At 38.0% G+C, this 15,087-nt stretch overlaps 1 protein-coding gene across 5 annotated transcripts in view; it reads right to left on the bottom strand.

Annotated features, from left to right (window-relative positions):
• Positions 1-689: 689 nt before the first annotated feature.
• UGGT1 (UDP-glucose glycoprotein glucosyltransferase 1) overlaps positions 690-15,087 on the bottom strand; it is a 120,115-nt gene continuing 105,717 nt past the window's right edge. For all 5 annotated transcript variants that reach the window (XM_033102303.1, XM_033102302.1, XM_033102301.1 and 2 more), the window contains 3 exons: positions 6,368-6,484; positions 5,840-6,005; positions 690-4,315 (listed from right to left, as the gene is read on the bottom strand). In XM_033102303.1, the coding sequence (XP_032958194.1) occupies positions 4,290-4,315; positions 5,840-6,005; positions 6,368-6,484 (309 nt within the window). In that variant the 3' untranslated portion in view covers positions 690-4,289. The remainder of the gene's footprint in view (positions 4,316-5,839; positions 6,006-6,367; positions 6,485-15,087) is intronic.

Genomic DNA, 15,087 nt, shown 5'->3' with positions numbered 1-15,087 from the left:
TCTAACAATCTGCCCTTACTAAACATAAAAGCTGAATGACTGACCAGGCAGCTTGGAAGGAGAGAGGAAGTTTATTGTGTTGAGCAGACCTTATTTTCATTACAGTACCAGGAAATTCATTCAATTCAGTCCGGTGTAGACGGCTCTGGAGACACTTAAGAGCCCTTTTTCCCAAGCACCTGGACCTCTGTTGCATTTAATGGACCAGAATTACAGTAAAATACAATCGTTTTTATAAAGAAAGTTTTTTTAAGTACATAATTTCTTTAAAAGTCTAATATTTTTCTGTTTACCTTATACCAAGGATAAGTGGTTGGAAAGCATGTACTTGACAAACTTTTTCTCAAATTGTTGCCCTTAGGTTAATGTATTCTGATACTTTCATTCTGGAGAGGGATAAATTGTGACAAGTAAGGCAAGGCATAAATTACAGATGGGATGAAGTCCTTCACTCACTTGTGTTCTACTTAAATCTTCCACGGTTGGCGTCTGTGTTGCTAGGTAATTGGGGTAGACTCGGGAGATAGCCTCCTGCTTGCAAAAGAATGACCACGGAGTTTAAACTTTATGGAGAGCATGTCGCTGCTTAAAGCTGATTTTGTGGTTTGTTTTTCTAAATTGTCAGTATCCCCTGAGGGGAAAGATCTACTCAGTGCACTCACTCACTGCCACCTAGGAGTGTCCTTTCTGTGTTAGATCAAGAGGTCAAAGACCACATAATAAAAGAGAAATTGGTATCCTCCAGATACTCTGAACTATCAGTAATGACCTGAATTAATGAGCCTAATTTGCTTGAATTCAATCATATAATTACCAAAGTCCTGATTAAGATCTTTCCTCACTACACCAAGGCAAGGCAAACATGAACTTAAATTTAAAAATGTTATCTCATTAAACTAGACACATTTATATTTAAGTTGATTAATTCCAATCATCCCACAAAAATGTCCCCATAAAATAAAATATTTAAAAAAACTAATTATTAAAATTACACAGCAGTGGAATATATAAATAACTTCGCACACAATGCACCCTCCGTTTGTATTACCAAGAGAAAGTTTCCCTTAGGTGGCTTTCCCAAAACATGTACAGTTCCATGAAATTTGATAGCACAGTACTAGTATTTTATTCAGAAAAAAATGTACTAGATATTCCCTGTAACTCTTGAGTTGAATTATTTCTTTTAATCATTCATGGCAATTTCAGAAAAGGATTGCTTTCAAGTACCCACATTTACTCATAGGGGAGGTGTGGGCTAAGAGGAGCCATTTTATACTTATCGCAGTGAGGGTGGGGTCTGACCTGTCCCAGGTTACAGCATCGGTAAACCAAAATTCCCAGCTACAGGAACCTGGGATTTCCTTCCTCCCTATCACCGGGCCAGTCTCTTCCAAACACCACACAGCCTTCCCTAGCTTTCAGCCTTCATCTTGCACCACATCAAGGCTGTCTGTTCAGGCAGAGCCTTACCAAGGATCATCCATAAGGACTTACAGGACAGCAGAGTAGATGAAGCTCCATTCTTGGAAACTGAGTCAATGTAAAATCTTTGCTCTCCCAAGAGGTGGGTTCACACAAGACGAGCGCGTACCACGATGCATGCACTTAGTAGGTAGGCAATCACCTGTTTGTTTCAACTTGAAATGCCACATTTGACAGATTCAATACTTCATCAGTCTTATGGAAAGAGAATATGCCATCATTCTCAGTGTGGTAGTATTGAGTACAATGTTAAAACAAAACACAGGCATGTCCCCACAGCCCTAGCAGCAGGCTGTGTGTACAGGTTCTGATCTCAATCCAATACCACTGTTCATAGAACATAAATAGTCACACTGCTGCATGTCATTCTGACATGTCACATTATTTCACATCATTTTGGCACTCATTCAGAAAAATTTTCCATTACAGCATGATGAGAGGGGGAAAAAAATCCATTACATACAAATGGTGGTTAAAAACAATACACTGTGAACAGTTTCCAGAAGCTAGAATGTTCCAATGCAATCAATCCTCACTTCTTGGAAAAAAAAACTCTCCTGTCTTTCTAGTGACAATTTGCTTTCATACAGTAAAGACGACAAAGATGACCAAGACCAAATTTTAGTGGTAACAGTTTCTTAGGGCATTAGAGGTTCATATTGAAAGATGCTTATGGCACCTGAACCAAGAGTTACTGGCAAGAGAAGGAAGGCCCCAGATCATTTCAGAAGCAAGCTGGGTCTTGCATATTTCGATTCAACGATTAATAGGGTGGTGACAGGTGAGGGCAATGAGAACACACAGTATACAGGAACAGATGTGACACTGTACCTTCCTCAAATGAAATATGCACAGAGACCTGGTACAAAGACACAGAGAAAGGTAGTCTGGGTCACGTCCCAAGGGAACCGGCATTTAAAAAGCTTATCCCAGTGACTTTAGCATTTCCTGCACAATCTCCCAGAAAAGAAACTGGGAAAATGCACAATTCTGTCCACAGCAGCAGACGCCTCTCCTGCTGAACAAATGGTTTTTTACCCTCACTGGTTCTATCCCTTCAGCTGCTCTGACCCTGAGGTGAGGGGCAGGGCAGCAGAACTCATGCTACAGCCTTTGTCACCAGCAATGATTCTGAGGGTCCTTTTCAGTGTTGGATCAATTTATCTAAAAATCTTTTGAGCTCCCCCTCCCCAATTTTAATGGAATTATAGAAGCAAACTCAAAAGCTCCTTCAGACTACCTAAGAGACTCCTAAGATACTGTGAATATGGAAAATATAAATTACCTGATATTTATCATAAGACTTTGATTTTTTAAAAAGACTGCAAATCAGTATGTGGCCTGGCGTAGAAGAGTGAGGCCTTAGCTACCCCCTCGCACCCACCGCATGTTTCTAAAAAGCAGGCAGTATGTGATAAGCGTGCTTGCATGGGAGGGGGCGCCGTGCACCACGTGCTCGTGCTATACCCTGCAGCTTGGGAGGCAGAGGGAAGGACCCGGAGCCCCACCCCACACGGGCCAACAGCACACCAGAGGAGCCCTCTGGGGGACTCCCACCCAGCCCTGCCCACTCACCAGGACAGGCTGCTCCAGACCACCCTGGGCTGCTGAACACAGACATAAAAAGCATCGACTTAAGGGGCTTCTGTGGTTTCAAGATGCAACTGTGTGGAGTGAGAACAGGAGCGGTGCTGGCAACTGCAAGCCAAAGGCGACCCACAGCACTAAACTGAAGGGACTATGAAAAAGTGTGTAAGAAAACCAGGAGATACACAGTCAAACCCTCCTGCTCTCAGATCTGGGAGTCTTTTGTAGAGAAAAGTCAGAGCCAACTGCCCCTGGGTCTGGCGGAGAAACTCCTACACAGGAGGAGAGGGCGGGGACAGAGTGACCTTCCTGAGGGAGCCCGAGCCTTCACGCAGGCTCACTATGGCTGTATCCAGTAAGGAAATCATAACGACATTTCTTTAGAAAGTGGAAAAAAAAGTGAATATTTTCACAAATACAAAAATTGTTTACAAAATAATTACCTAAAAAGTTCGCTGAGGCTGGGTGGGGAATAAGGATAATGTTTTCATTTCCAATTAGTCACAACGGTATTCATGGTTTATAAAGACAGCGGCCAATTTCCAGTCTTCCTCACCTGCTCCCACACCCCAGAGCCCTACTCCTACCCGCACCCCAATCCACCCCCATCCTGTCCCCAAGTTAATTTGCCCCGAGCTAACCCTGAAGACACACAATTGTTGGTTGGGTCTCAATTCAACGATGAACTAATGCTGGGGAGAAAACGCAGGAAAAGACACAGGAGCGCCCTGGCCTAAACCTCGAGGTGTAGACCTTGGACAGAGCTACTGCCTGCAGCCCAGGCGGCAGACTGCGCCCAGCTGCCTGCCGTCAGCGGAAGTGAGGAAGGACACAGCGGTTAGGGCTGCTCGGCTCCCACAGGGCTCCCGCAGCGGTGCTCACACAGCGGGTGGCACCTGTGCACTCTGTGTGGGAGCACAGGAGGTCATTTTACTCCCGTTGCTTTTGCCAATTTCTTTTCTAGAGCTGTTAGAAGACTGCTCTTTGCAGAGGCCGAACAGCTCGGCCACTGGTCTTCCTCTGAGGTACAAATCCAAGGGAGCCTTAGCTCTGCAGAGGCGGAGCCCGCCGGTGTGCAGGAGTCAAAAGAAAGCTCAGAATCAAAGGCACGCAGCCTGCTCAGCCCGTTCATCAGTAGTTGTATAGACAAATCAGAAATAACTAGTGCTCAATATAAAAGTGTTTTTCACACCGTGTCATTTCCCATCCTTCTCTGGAGATCATAATTCTTCACGTTTCTGAGGTCCTATGGAAAAAGAGAACAATTAAAAAGAAAATGGACTGTCCTCAAGTATAAAAATACAGACGGGGCATTTTCTATATTACAACCTGTCATTTGTGCCCAAGCCTCCAATTTATCTCTTTTTAAAATTTATTAGGAACTTTAGTTTGGTGTGTGTATTATATTTTGAAAGCAAAAACAAAATAAAAACGACATTTTTATTTTTACAAACATTGAAACTACCAGCATATCCCTACTCAGTGTGAACTATTTTCACGGTAGAGTATTTACTTCCAATAAAATGTAAATTTTTAGCCAAGTCTTTTTTGTTCCACTTAATAATACATAAATATTTTCCTATGTTGCAGTGTAGCTCATTTACCGTTGTCTATTTTTGGAAGTTTAACTGTTTTTAACGCTTTTTGTTTATAAATATTAGTAAAATAAATTTCCCCATGTATCTAACTTTTTTCTTCTGCTGAATTATTTCTTTAAGGTAAATTCTGGAGAGGAATTACTGAGGGAACACACATTGTAATGGCTCCTGACGACAGAAGACTCACTGCTTTGTAACAAGGACTGTTCTCAGACACAAAGCCTCACAACATTTGCATGACCATCTCCCCAACAAATGGCATTATCAGTATGTAATTTTTTTCTGTGTAGTAGATATTTAATCTGATTACTGCTTCCTCAAATTCATTTATTATTTGTTTTCCTCTTATTTGAACAGTATTCTACATTCTTTGCCCATTTATCTGTGGAAACACTTGAGGTTTTATTAATATACCTGAATTAATTATTTTTATGGTAAATACCCAACCTTTTAGCTATGATATTTAATATTATGATATAGTCTTCAGGATGTTTAGGTGAATCATTCAAGATCCATGTTCTTGAATTGCTTTTTTAAAATTAGTTTTGAGTTGAATAAATGTTAAAATCCAGAGCTCAGCTTATTAATAGTTTACAAAAGGTCACTTTTGTATTCTAATGATTTTTTTCAACTGGCTACCATTAGAGATATACACGTAACAGGGAAAGCATTAAATAGGAAAACTTAGTCCTTTCTATTCTTAGCCTAAGTTAAGTACAAACACTCCATCGCCACCCCAATATTCTTGTTTGAAAGAATTCCTTTTTTTCAAATCAATATGTACTTTGTCTTGATCCTAAATGTGTTCATTCACCAGTGCTTGGACAGATTTAATAAAAAAACCAAGGAATCCGACAAGAGATCCTCCAAACAATGTCAGGTTTGGCTTATGTATCACAACTCATGAACCTAAATATCCATAAACAAAGCATTCTTTCTCAAAAAAAAGCGGGGTGGGGGGAGGAAAGAAAGAGGCAAAAGTTGCATTAATAAAACCACTGTTTAGAAGGCCAACTGAAAAAGGAAAATGGAAAATACACACTGGTGATGTCAGAATGAAAGGATTAATAAGTAATTCTTCTTTTCCTTTTATTTATGATTCTGTTGTTTTTGCAGTAAACAGAAATGAGAACTGCAAAGGAACATTTGCCCAAAGACAAGGTTTTTCCTACCTTCCTGGCGTGGCTCTTTTGTCTTCTCCTCATGCAGCGCTCCTGTTTCCTTCTCCTTCTGAAAGCGGATCTGTAGCTGTTTGATTTCTTGATCATAGTCCTGCCACTCTGGGACAATTCGAACAGCTGCTTCCAGCTTGGGCTCTTTGGTCATTGGATTATTACACTGTGAAAAAGCAAAATAACATCCTTCCACTGAGTGTAGAAAGGACACATTATACAGAATTCAAAGGTGTTTCTGTTCCTGCATAACAAGTGCTAACTGGACAAAAAGGATAATATGGAGGAACCAAATGATACATTAGCAGAAGCAGTACCTTCACTGACTGCAAACAGTGAACACAGCCCCATCGGACATTAGAGGATGTGGCTTTCTGCCTCAAGCAGAAAAGAGATCTGCTTACTATGAGTTGTTGTGCAGTCCCTAAACTATACAACAGCAGAGAAAAAGTAAATAAGAATCTGCATTAACAATGATCTAGTCATCACCCTGGACTAAGATACAGAAAAGAACGGCAGACAGCTTACCAAATCAATTGTTTTTGCCCTTTTCTTAGAGGCATCATCACACCATGTTTCACACCAAAGCCATTCTTGAGGGAGTGATTTAATTGGCACCTGGTGGATCATGTTATTGGGCAAATCCTGTTAGGTAAAGAAAATAAAACACAACAATCTAAAGTTGTGGGGAAATTTAAATAAATGCATAGCAAATTAGTGATGTTCGCTCATTACATAACACGTGCCAATCACACAGTTTTACAGCTGAAAGGGCCCTTACCAAAAACCTTAGAGAAGCTAAAAAATTTATGGTGCTTTTAAAATCCACAAAATTTAGAGGACTTACCCATACTTACCTTACTTGAAAACTGTAAGCTTAAAACTCACAACTAGCCTGCAGCTAGACTTCCCACCAGAGGGCAATTCTAAGAAAAATACTCAGGCCTTTGAAAGTCAATAAAAATAGAGTATTGTTCTTGTATTTCACAGTTTTGCCTAAAAGAGGCTCTGAATCCATCTTGTCTACTGATGCCTGATCCCAAATGGATGAAGCCCACATGTTTTCTAGCCAACTATATACTCTATGCTTTGAAGCTTTTTTTCAGAAAACCTTTTGAGTTTGACACAAAATATTCCATTGTCCAAAAACAACCAGTTTGACCTAGCAATTCCACTTCTGAGTATATACACAAAAGAATTGAAAGCAGGGACTCAAATAGATATTTACACCAATGTTCATAGAGGCATTATTCACAACAGCCAAAAGGTGGAAATATGCCAAATTTCCATCGACAAACAAATGGATAAGCAAAATATGGTATACTCATACACTGGAATATTACTGGATCTTAACAGGAAGAAAATTCTAATACATGCTACAACATGGATGAACCTTGAAAACATGCTAAGTGAAGTAAGTCACACACAAAAGGAAAAATATTGTATGATTCCAAAAGTACTTAGAATAGGCAAATTCACACAGACAGAAAATAGAACAGAGGTTACCAGGGACAGGGGAGGAGGAGCAAAGAAGAGGTTAATGTTTAATGGATACAGTGTTTCTCTTTGGGATGATAACAAATTTCTAGAGATGGACAATTACATAACCCTGTAAATGTACTTAATACCACTGAATTGTACAACTAAAAATGATTAATTTTACGTTATGTATATTTTACCACAATTAAAAATGATAAGAAAGCTAAAATAAAGACACTTTCAGCAACAAAACTAAAAAAAATTATTATTACTGAACTCACATTAAGGGAAATTAAAGGATATTCTTCAGGCAGATGGAAAATGACCCTACGTGGAAGCCCAGAAATGCAGGGAAGAAGGCAGAGTAACTAAAAAGGTAACTATGTGAGTAAGTCTGAATCTAGATAATGACTGTACTACACGAGAATAATAACTTTTTCTGGGATTGAAAATACAGAGAGATATAAAATACACAGCAACAAGGCATTTAAGGTGGGCTGAAGATAAATGCAGTTAATAAGTCCTAAGACAGAGCTACTCAAAATGTAGTATGCAGACTGACAGCAAGAAGCCTGCTAGGAATGCAGATTCTCAGACCCAGCCATAGACATACTGAACCAGCTTGAGCGAATGGGACCCAGGAATTAATGCTTTAATAAGTCCTCCAGGTTATTCTTTTATGTATGCTGAAATTTGAGAAACACTGTTCTGTTTTTTGCACTGCGTGGTAGATAAATAAAATGCACCAATTAATATTAGCCTTTGCAAAGTCAGAAATGTATACTGTAATTGCTAGGATAATCATTAAAAGAATTGCAAAAAAAGTGTATAGTGAAAATGAAAGTATAAAAACTCTCAATCAATCTGAAAGAAATGGAGTAAGGAGAAAAAAAGAAACACAGAACACATGGAATAAGTAGGAGTACTATAGAAAAGCCAAACTCATTGGTGATTACATTAACTATAAATGAACTAAGTGTTCAAATTAAATGACTGTCACACGAAACGAAAAACAAACAGATACAAGTTATTTGTAAGAAATAAAACTAAAACATAGGGATAGAGAAAGATTGAAAATAGAACAATTTTTTAAAAATACCACGTAGCACTAACTGAAAGGAAAACTCGTGCAGCTGCACTAATATTAGATGAAGCACACTTTTAAGGCCAAAAAGAAAAAGAAAAGGTGTTACCAATCTGAAATATATATATGACTTCTAAGTTTTTAGCCATTTAATAACATAGTCTCAAAATATGTAAAGCAAAATTTAACAAAGCCAAAAACAAGAAAGATTTCACAATATAGAAAAAAAAATTTATCACAATTATCTCAGCAACTAATAGAAAAAGGACAGACAAAAGATACATAACAGGATATTGCTAAACTTGACCTAATGAACATAGAAAAATATTACACTGAACAACTGTATAATATAAAAGCAGATAAAATGTTTACCAAAACTGATCATATCTGTGTCAAAAAGTAAATCTCAAATTTCAAATGCCTGAGATCACACAGAATACATTCTCAGATCATAGAACAAATGAGCTAGAATAACAAAAATGTAACTGGAAAGTCCCCATGTATTTGCCTTCATTTTTAAACAACTCGAGTTTAAAAAGAAATTACAATGGAAACTAGAAACACATTGAACCTAGTAAGGAAATTCTACACATAGAGCATGGAATGTAACCAAAGTCTTGCTGAGATAGAATTTGAAAATTTCAAATGAACTTAAATATCTATATCAAGAAATTAGAAAAAAATCAACAAATTAAAGAAAGTAAAAGATAAACAATAAACAAAAATTAGTGAAATAGGAAACACTGTAGACAAAATGAAAAACATTAAAAGCTGGTACTTTGAAAAGACTAATAAAACTGATTAATTCCTAGGGAGTTGACCAAGGGAAAAAAGGGAAAGCACAAATAAACAAGGCCAGGAATTGAGAGAGAGAGAGAGAGAGAGAGAGAGAAAGAGACAGAGAGAGAGAGAGAGAGAGACAGAGAGATAAGAAATCAGTACAGTTCCTACAGACTTTAAAGAGATTACTGGTATGATGGAAACATTCTAATTCTTCATAGACATTTTAATCAAAACTGATTAAATAGTACACTTAAGATCTGACATGTACTTAAGCATGTCACTGTACACAGCCATTTGTAAGAAATAGCTTCGTGACAATACGTTAGGAAATTTAGATACAACTTAACAAAAATAGTGACAAATGAAGTAATAGAAAATGTCAAAAGTCCCATAACTCTTAAAGAAATTGGAGTCATAATTTAAACACAAAGAAATCTCTATGTGGCTGCACTAGTGAATTCTACCAAACATTTAAGAAAGAAACAAGGCCAATCATACACAAACCAATTACAGGTAAATGAAAAAGAACAAAACCTAACTCATTTTTTTAAGCCAACACTGCCTTGATACCAAAACCTAACAGGGATATCACAAGCCAATGTCACACAAAAACATAAATGCAAAATTCATACACATATACTAGCATAAAGAATCCAGGAATATATAAAAAAGGATAGTAAGTCATGATCAAGTTGTAATATATTTCAAAAATTATATAAGTATATAATTAACTATATTACAGAATAAAAGAGAAAAATCGTATTATCTCAGCAGATGTCGAAAACATAACGTTTAACACACTAGATTAAAGAAAAAAAAGAGCAGCAAACTAGGAATAAAAGGAACTTCCTTAATCTGAGTGTGAGGTAGCTACAAAACAACCACAGCAAACATAATACTTGGTAGTGAAATGCTGAAATATTTTCTTTTGATTCAAGAATGTCCATAACCACTATTTCTGTTCAACAATATGTAAGTCAGAGCCAATGGAGAAAGCAAGAATCTTTGGAAATGTAAGATTGGGGGAAAAAAGTAAAATTGTCATTATTTGTAGATAATATGAGTATGAATGTAGAAAACCCAAAAGTACATACAGATTGGCAAGGTAGCTGAATACACCAATGAACAAACCTCAACTGCAATTCTAGATACCAGCAACAAAAACCAAACGTTTTAAAAAATAACTCTAACAAAGATGTACTAGATCTCTATAAAGAAAGTAATCTACATTATTGAGAGAAATTAAACACAACCCAAATATAAAATACTAGCAAGTGTTTTTTCCTCCTGAACTTGACAAACTGATTCTGAAATGTACACGGGAAAATAAGGATAAAGAATACTCTAAGACACTATTGAAGAAGAATGAGGTGGGAGGATTTGATTTACCAGCTACAGTAACTGAGAGATTTGCAGTTATGGTTGTGAGACAAAGAGACCAATGGAATAAAATAAAGGGCCAGAAACAAATCCATGCACATATGGGTACTTCATATCTGACAAAGGTGGCACTGTAGAGCAATGTGTTTTATAAAAAAAAAAAATCATGGGCCAGCCCGGTGGCTCGGGTGTTTGGAGCGCCGCGCTCCTAATGCCTAGGTCACCTGTTCGATTCCCACATGGGCCAGTGAGCTGCACCCTCTACAGCTAAGATTGTGGACAACGGCTCTCCCTGGAGCTGGGCTGCCGTGAGCAGCCGGAGGTCGGCATGGGCTGCGGCGGGCTGCTTTGAGCTGCCGTGCACTGTTGAGTGCTGCCACAGGCTACCGTGTGCTGCCAGGAGCGGCTGGTGGCCAGTATGAGTGGCCGGCAGCCAGCGAGAGCTGCCATGAGCTGCTGTAAGCAGACGACTGACAACTGGCGACCAAATGCCTCAGCCCGGGGGGGGGGGGGGCGCAAGGCTCATAATATCAGCATGGGCCATGGAGCTCTGTCCTACACAACTACACTGAGAAACAATGGCTTGAACCTGAGTGTGCGTGTGCGTGCGCGTGGGGGGAGGGGGAGAGGGCGGAGGGCGGAGGGCTAGGGGAGGGGGGAGGGTGGGCGATGGGGGAGGGGGGGAGGAGGGGGGAATCATGCTGATAGAACTGTACCTACTATGTACATAAAGAATGAAAGCTGAACTCTTATCTCACACCATACATAAAACAAATTCCTACTAGAATATAGATTCTAAATGTGAAAGAAAAACAATAAAGTTCATATACAAAACATCTTCATAACCTTAACAACAGTCAAAAAGCATTAACCATAAAGGAAAATACTGACCAGCTGACTACAAAAGATACCAGTAAGAGAGTCAAAGTGGGAAATTTTCTAAAATAGATAGCTAACAAAGGATATACTATCAGTACATGTAAAGAATGCCCATAAATCAAGAAGAAAAACACCAAACAACCCACAACCCAAATACTTAAATAAGCATGTCACAAAAGACAATATCTAAACAGATGCAAACATACAAAATGGTATTCAACTTCATTATTAATTATGGAAATGCAAAATAAAACCACAATGGGGAGCCACATCAGCAAAAATGGCAGAGTGTGGAGCTCTGACAATTCACCCAAAATTTGCAATTCAAAATCTGGCAAAAATAGTAAGAATAACTTTTTCAGAACTTTGGAAATTAACCAAAGACTTGCAGCAACCAAACGAGCACTGAAAAGTCAACAAAAATGGCCGCATGTCGGTAAGAACAGTGAGCTTTGTGGTGTTTTAACTTGCACCCTACTCCCATTCTCCTCCTCTCCTTCAGCGTCAAAAATTAACCGCCTGCATTTCCATACTGGAGGAAGAAGGCTGAAGGTCTTTCAAAGTTTCATTCCTAAAGCACAGTCATTATTTGAACTGACTGGTCATTCCCTGGAAGACTGTACTGTAAAAGCTTATTTCTACTCAATCTCACTTGAACTTGCCCAATGCCAAAAGCTTCTCCTTAGCAGCACTTCTTGAATATATTAAGCTTCCTGAGGCTGCCGGAGATAAAGCAAAGAACAAACTAACCACAAATCTTTAAAGGAAAAGCTGAACAATAAGATATCCATAGAGACTTTGAAAAGAAAAGACATGCTCCTGGGAATATGGAAGGCAACGTACGTGTGAGGCTCTGCATGCTCAGGGCTGTGCGCATAATCAAGAAGGACCTCAGACGGGCCAAGCTCTGGCTCTGGCTGGTCTCAGAGCTCTTTGCAAGGAAAACCTGATGCTAAGGTAGAGCTGTAACCTGCCTGGCTGACTGCTGAGGATGTGCCCTTACATGTACCTAGAGGCATTGGGCAAAAACTGGGAGCAGTTTTAGTGATTCTGAGCCTTAGGAAATCTCTGTCCAATTTTGGTTAACCACTAAGCAAATCAGACAGACAAAAAATTCAGACTTCACAGAACTAGTTTAGAAGGCACAAACAAACAATTAGTACAAGCAGCAACAACAAACCCTGGTGAGGGGGAGGGGGGAATCTGATTTCCAGAGTTGCCACACTATATTATTTGAAATGTTTAGTTTTCAACAAAAATGAAGAGACATGCAAAAAATCCAAGGAAAAATGGCCCATACAGAGGAGAAAAAAACAAGTAATAGAAACTATACTTTCAGAGGCACAGACATTGGACTTATAGGACAAAGACTTTAAGTGACGTATTTTAAATGTGTTCAAATAACAAAAGGAAACCATGTCTAACAGAACTAAAAGAAGTATGAGGATAATGTTTGAAAAATTAGATAATATTAACAAAGAGATAGAAATTATATAAAAAAAAACAAACAAAAAATCTGAAGTTGAAAAATACAATAACCGAAATGAACATTCACTGGAAGTGTTCAACCACAGATTTGAGCTACCAGAAAAAAAGAATCAGATCAACTGAGATTATCCAGTCTCAAGAACAGAAAGAGGAATGAAGAGAAATAAGTATAACCTCCGAGACCTGTAGGACACCATCAAATATACCAACATACACATAATGGGAGTCCCAAGAGAAGAGAAAGGAGCAGAAATATTTGAAGAAATAAAGAAAACTTCCCAAATTTGATAAAAACATTAATATACAACATCCAAGAAACTCAATGAACTAACTCCAAGGAGGATAAATTCAAAGAGACCTACACCTAGATACATCATAATCAAACTGTCAAAAGACAGTATGACGTACCTAGAAAAGAGCAAGACAGATAGGAGTTGTCATAGACAAAGGATTCTCAAAGTTAACAGCTATTTCTCATCAGAAACCATGGGGGCCAGAAGGCTGTGGGACAATATATTCAAGCTGCTGAAAGAAAAAACTGTCAAGCAGGAATTTTATATCCATCAAAACCTATTCATCAAAAAATGAAGAAATTTAAACATTCCCCAAGAGCTGATAGCTCCAGAGCCACCCTACCAGAAATACTAAAGGGAGTTCTTCTGGCTGAAATGAAAGGACACTAGACAGTAACTCAAGTCCACATGAAGAATTAAAGAGCACTAGTAAAGGTATGCAGGTAAATATAAAAAGACATATCAACGTGTTTCTTGTTTGGAACTCCTTTTTCCCCCCATCTGATTTTAAAAACAACTACAAAAAGCAATCATAAATCTGTGTTGAAGGGCATATAATGTGTAAACACATACAATGTATGACAATAACAGTGTGGGAAGGGACAAGGCTATATAGGAACAAAGTTTTTGTATACTACTGAAATTAAGTTATTATTAATCTGAACTAGATTGTCATAAATTAAAGTGTTAATGATAATCATCAAGACAATCACTAAGAAAATAACAAAAAAATATATAGTAAAAGAAACAAGGGAATTAAAATGTCTATATAACATATGAAGAACACAAAAAACAAGAGGACGTATAGAAAACAAACAGGAAATGGCAGATGTAAATCCTACCTCACTAACAATTACATTAAATGTAAATGCATTAAACTCTCCAATTGAAAGCCACATGGGATGCCAGCTCACATCTACCAAATTAACAGATTGACAATAAGTATTGGTTAAAATATAAAGCAACAGGAATTCTTACATGACGGATGGGAGTATAAATTAAAAATACTTTGGAAAACTGTTTGGAATTATCTAGTAAAGAATAAGATACACAAATCTAATGACGCAGCAATTCTACTTGTAGTTGTACACACGACAGAAATACGTGTACATGTGCATGAATGACCACAACAGCATCCCCCGTGGAAGACACAAATGGAAAATCACCCAAATGCAGAATAGAAAAACAAAACAGTGTGACTATACACAACGTGGATGAACTTCACAAACATAAACTCTGAACAAAAGAAGGCAGCTTCAAAAGACTACATCTTTTATGATGCCACTGAGAAAGGAAAAATACAGACAAAACTAAACTATAATTTTTAAGAATACACGTTTAAGTAGTAATTCTACACAGAAAAGCAATGGGATCATTACCACAGAAGTCAGGACGCTGGATACTTTTGTTAAAGAAGGATGGCTTCTGAGATAATAGTTAGGTTTTGTTTCTTGAACTGGGTGGTGGTATATAGAAAATTGCTTTGTGGTAATTCATTGATGCATATAAATATGTAAATATTTGTATATTTTTGTTTTGAACACCTTTCTTTATGGATGCTATCACAACAAAGGTTTAAAAATGTTTAAGGTAGACTTAAGCAAAACAAAATATGTGAAACTATCTAAAACATTTAAACTGTAATCTCACCTCTGGAAAATGTTTAGCATTAACAAACTGTGGTTCAGCTAAATTTCTTGAAAAACACTATAGTTTCTGACATAGAAAAAAGGGGTATTGTGACACTGTAGTCTATACTGTGAATCCTGAGCTGGTTAGTGCCTAAAGAAGAGAAACAAATTGACCCCAGCAGGCAGAAAAACAAATTTATCAGACTAGCTTGGGTACAAAATGAAAAGACA

Source organism: Rhinolophus ferrumequinum, unplaced genomic scaffold (genome assembly GCF_004115265.2).
Source record: "Rhinolophus ferrumequinum isolate MPI-CBG mRhiFer1 unplaced genomic scaffold, mRhiFer1_v1.p scaffold_84_arrow_ctg1, whole genome shotgun sequence".
NCBI lineage: Eukaryota > Metazoa > Chordata > Mammalia > Chiroptera > Rhinolophidae > Rhinolophus > Rhinolophus ferrumequinum.
The sequence above is the reverse complement of the archived record's forward strand: the minus strand, read 5'-3'. Positions and strand labels throughout refer to the sequence as shown.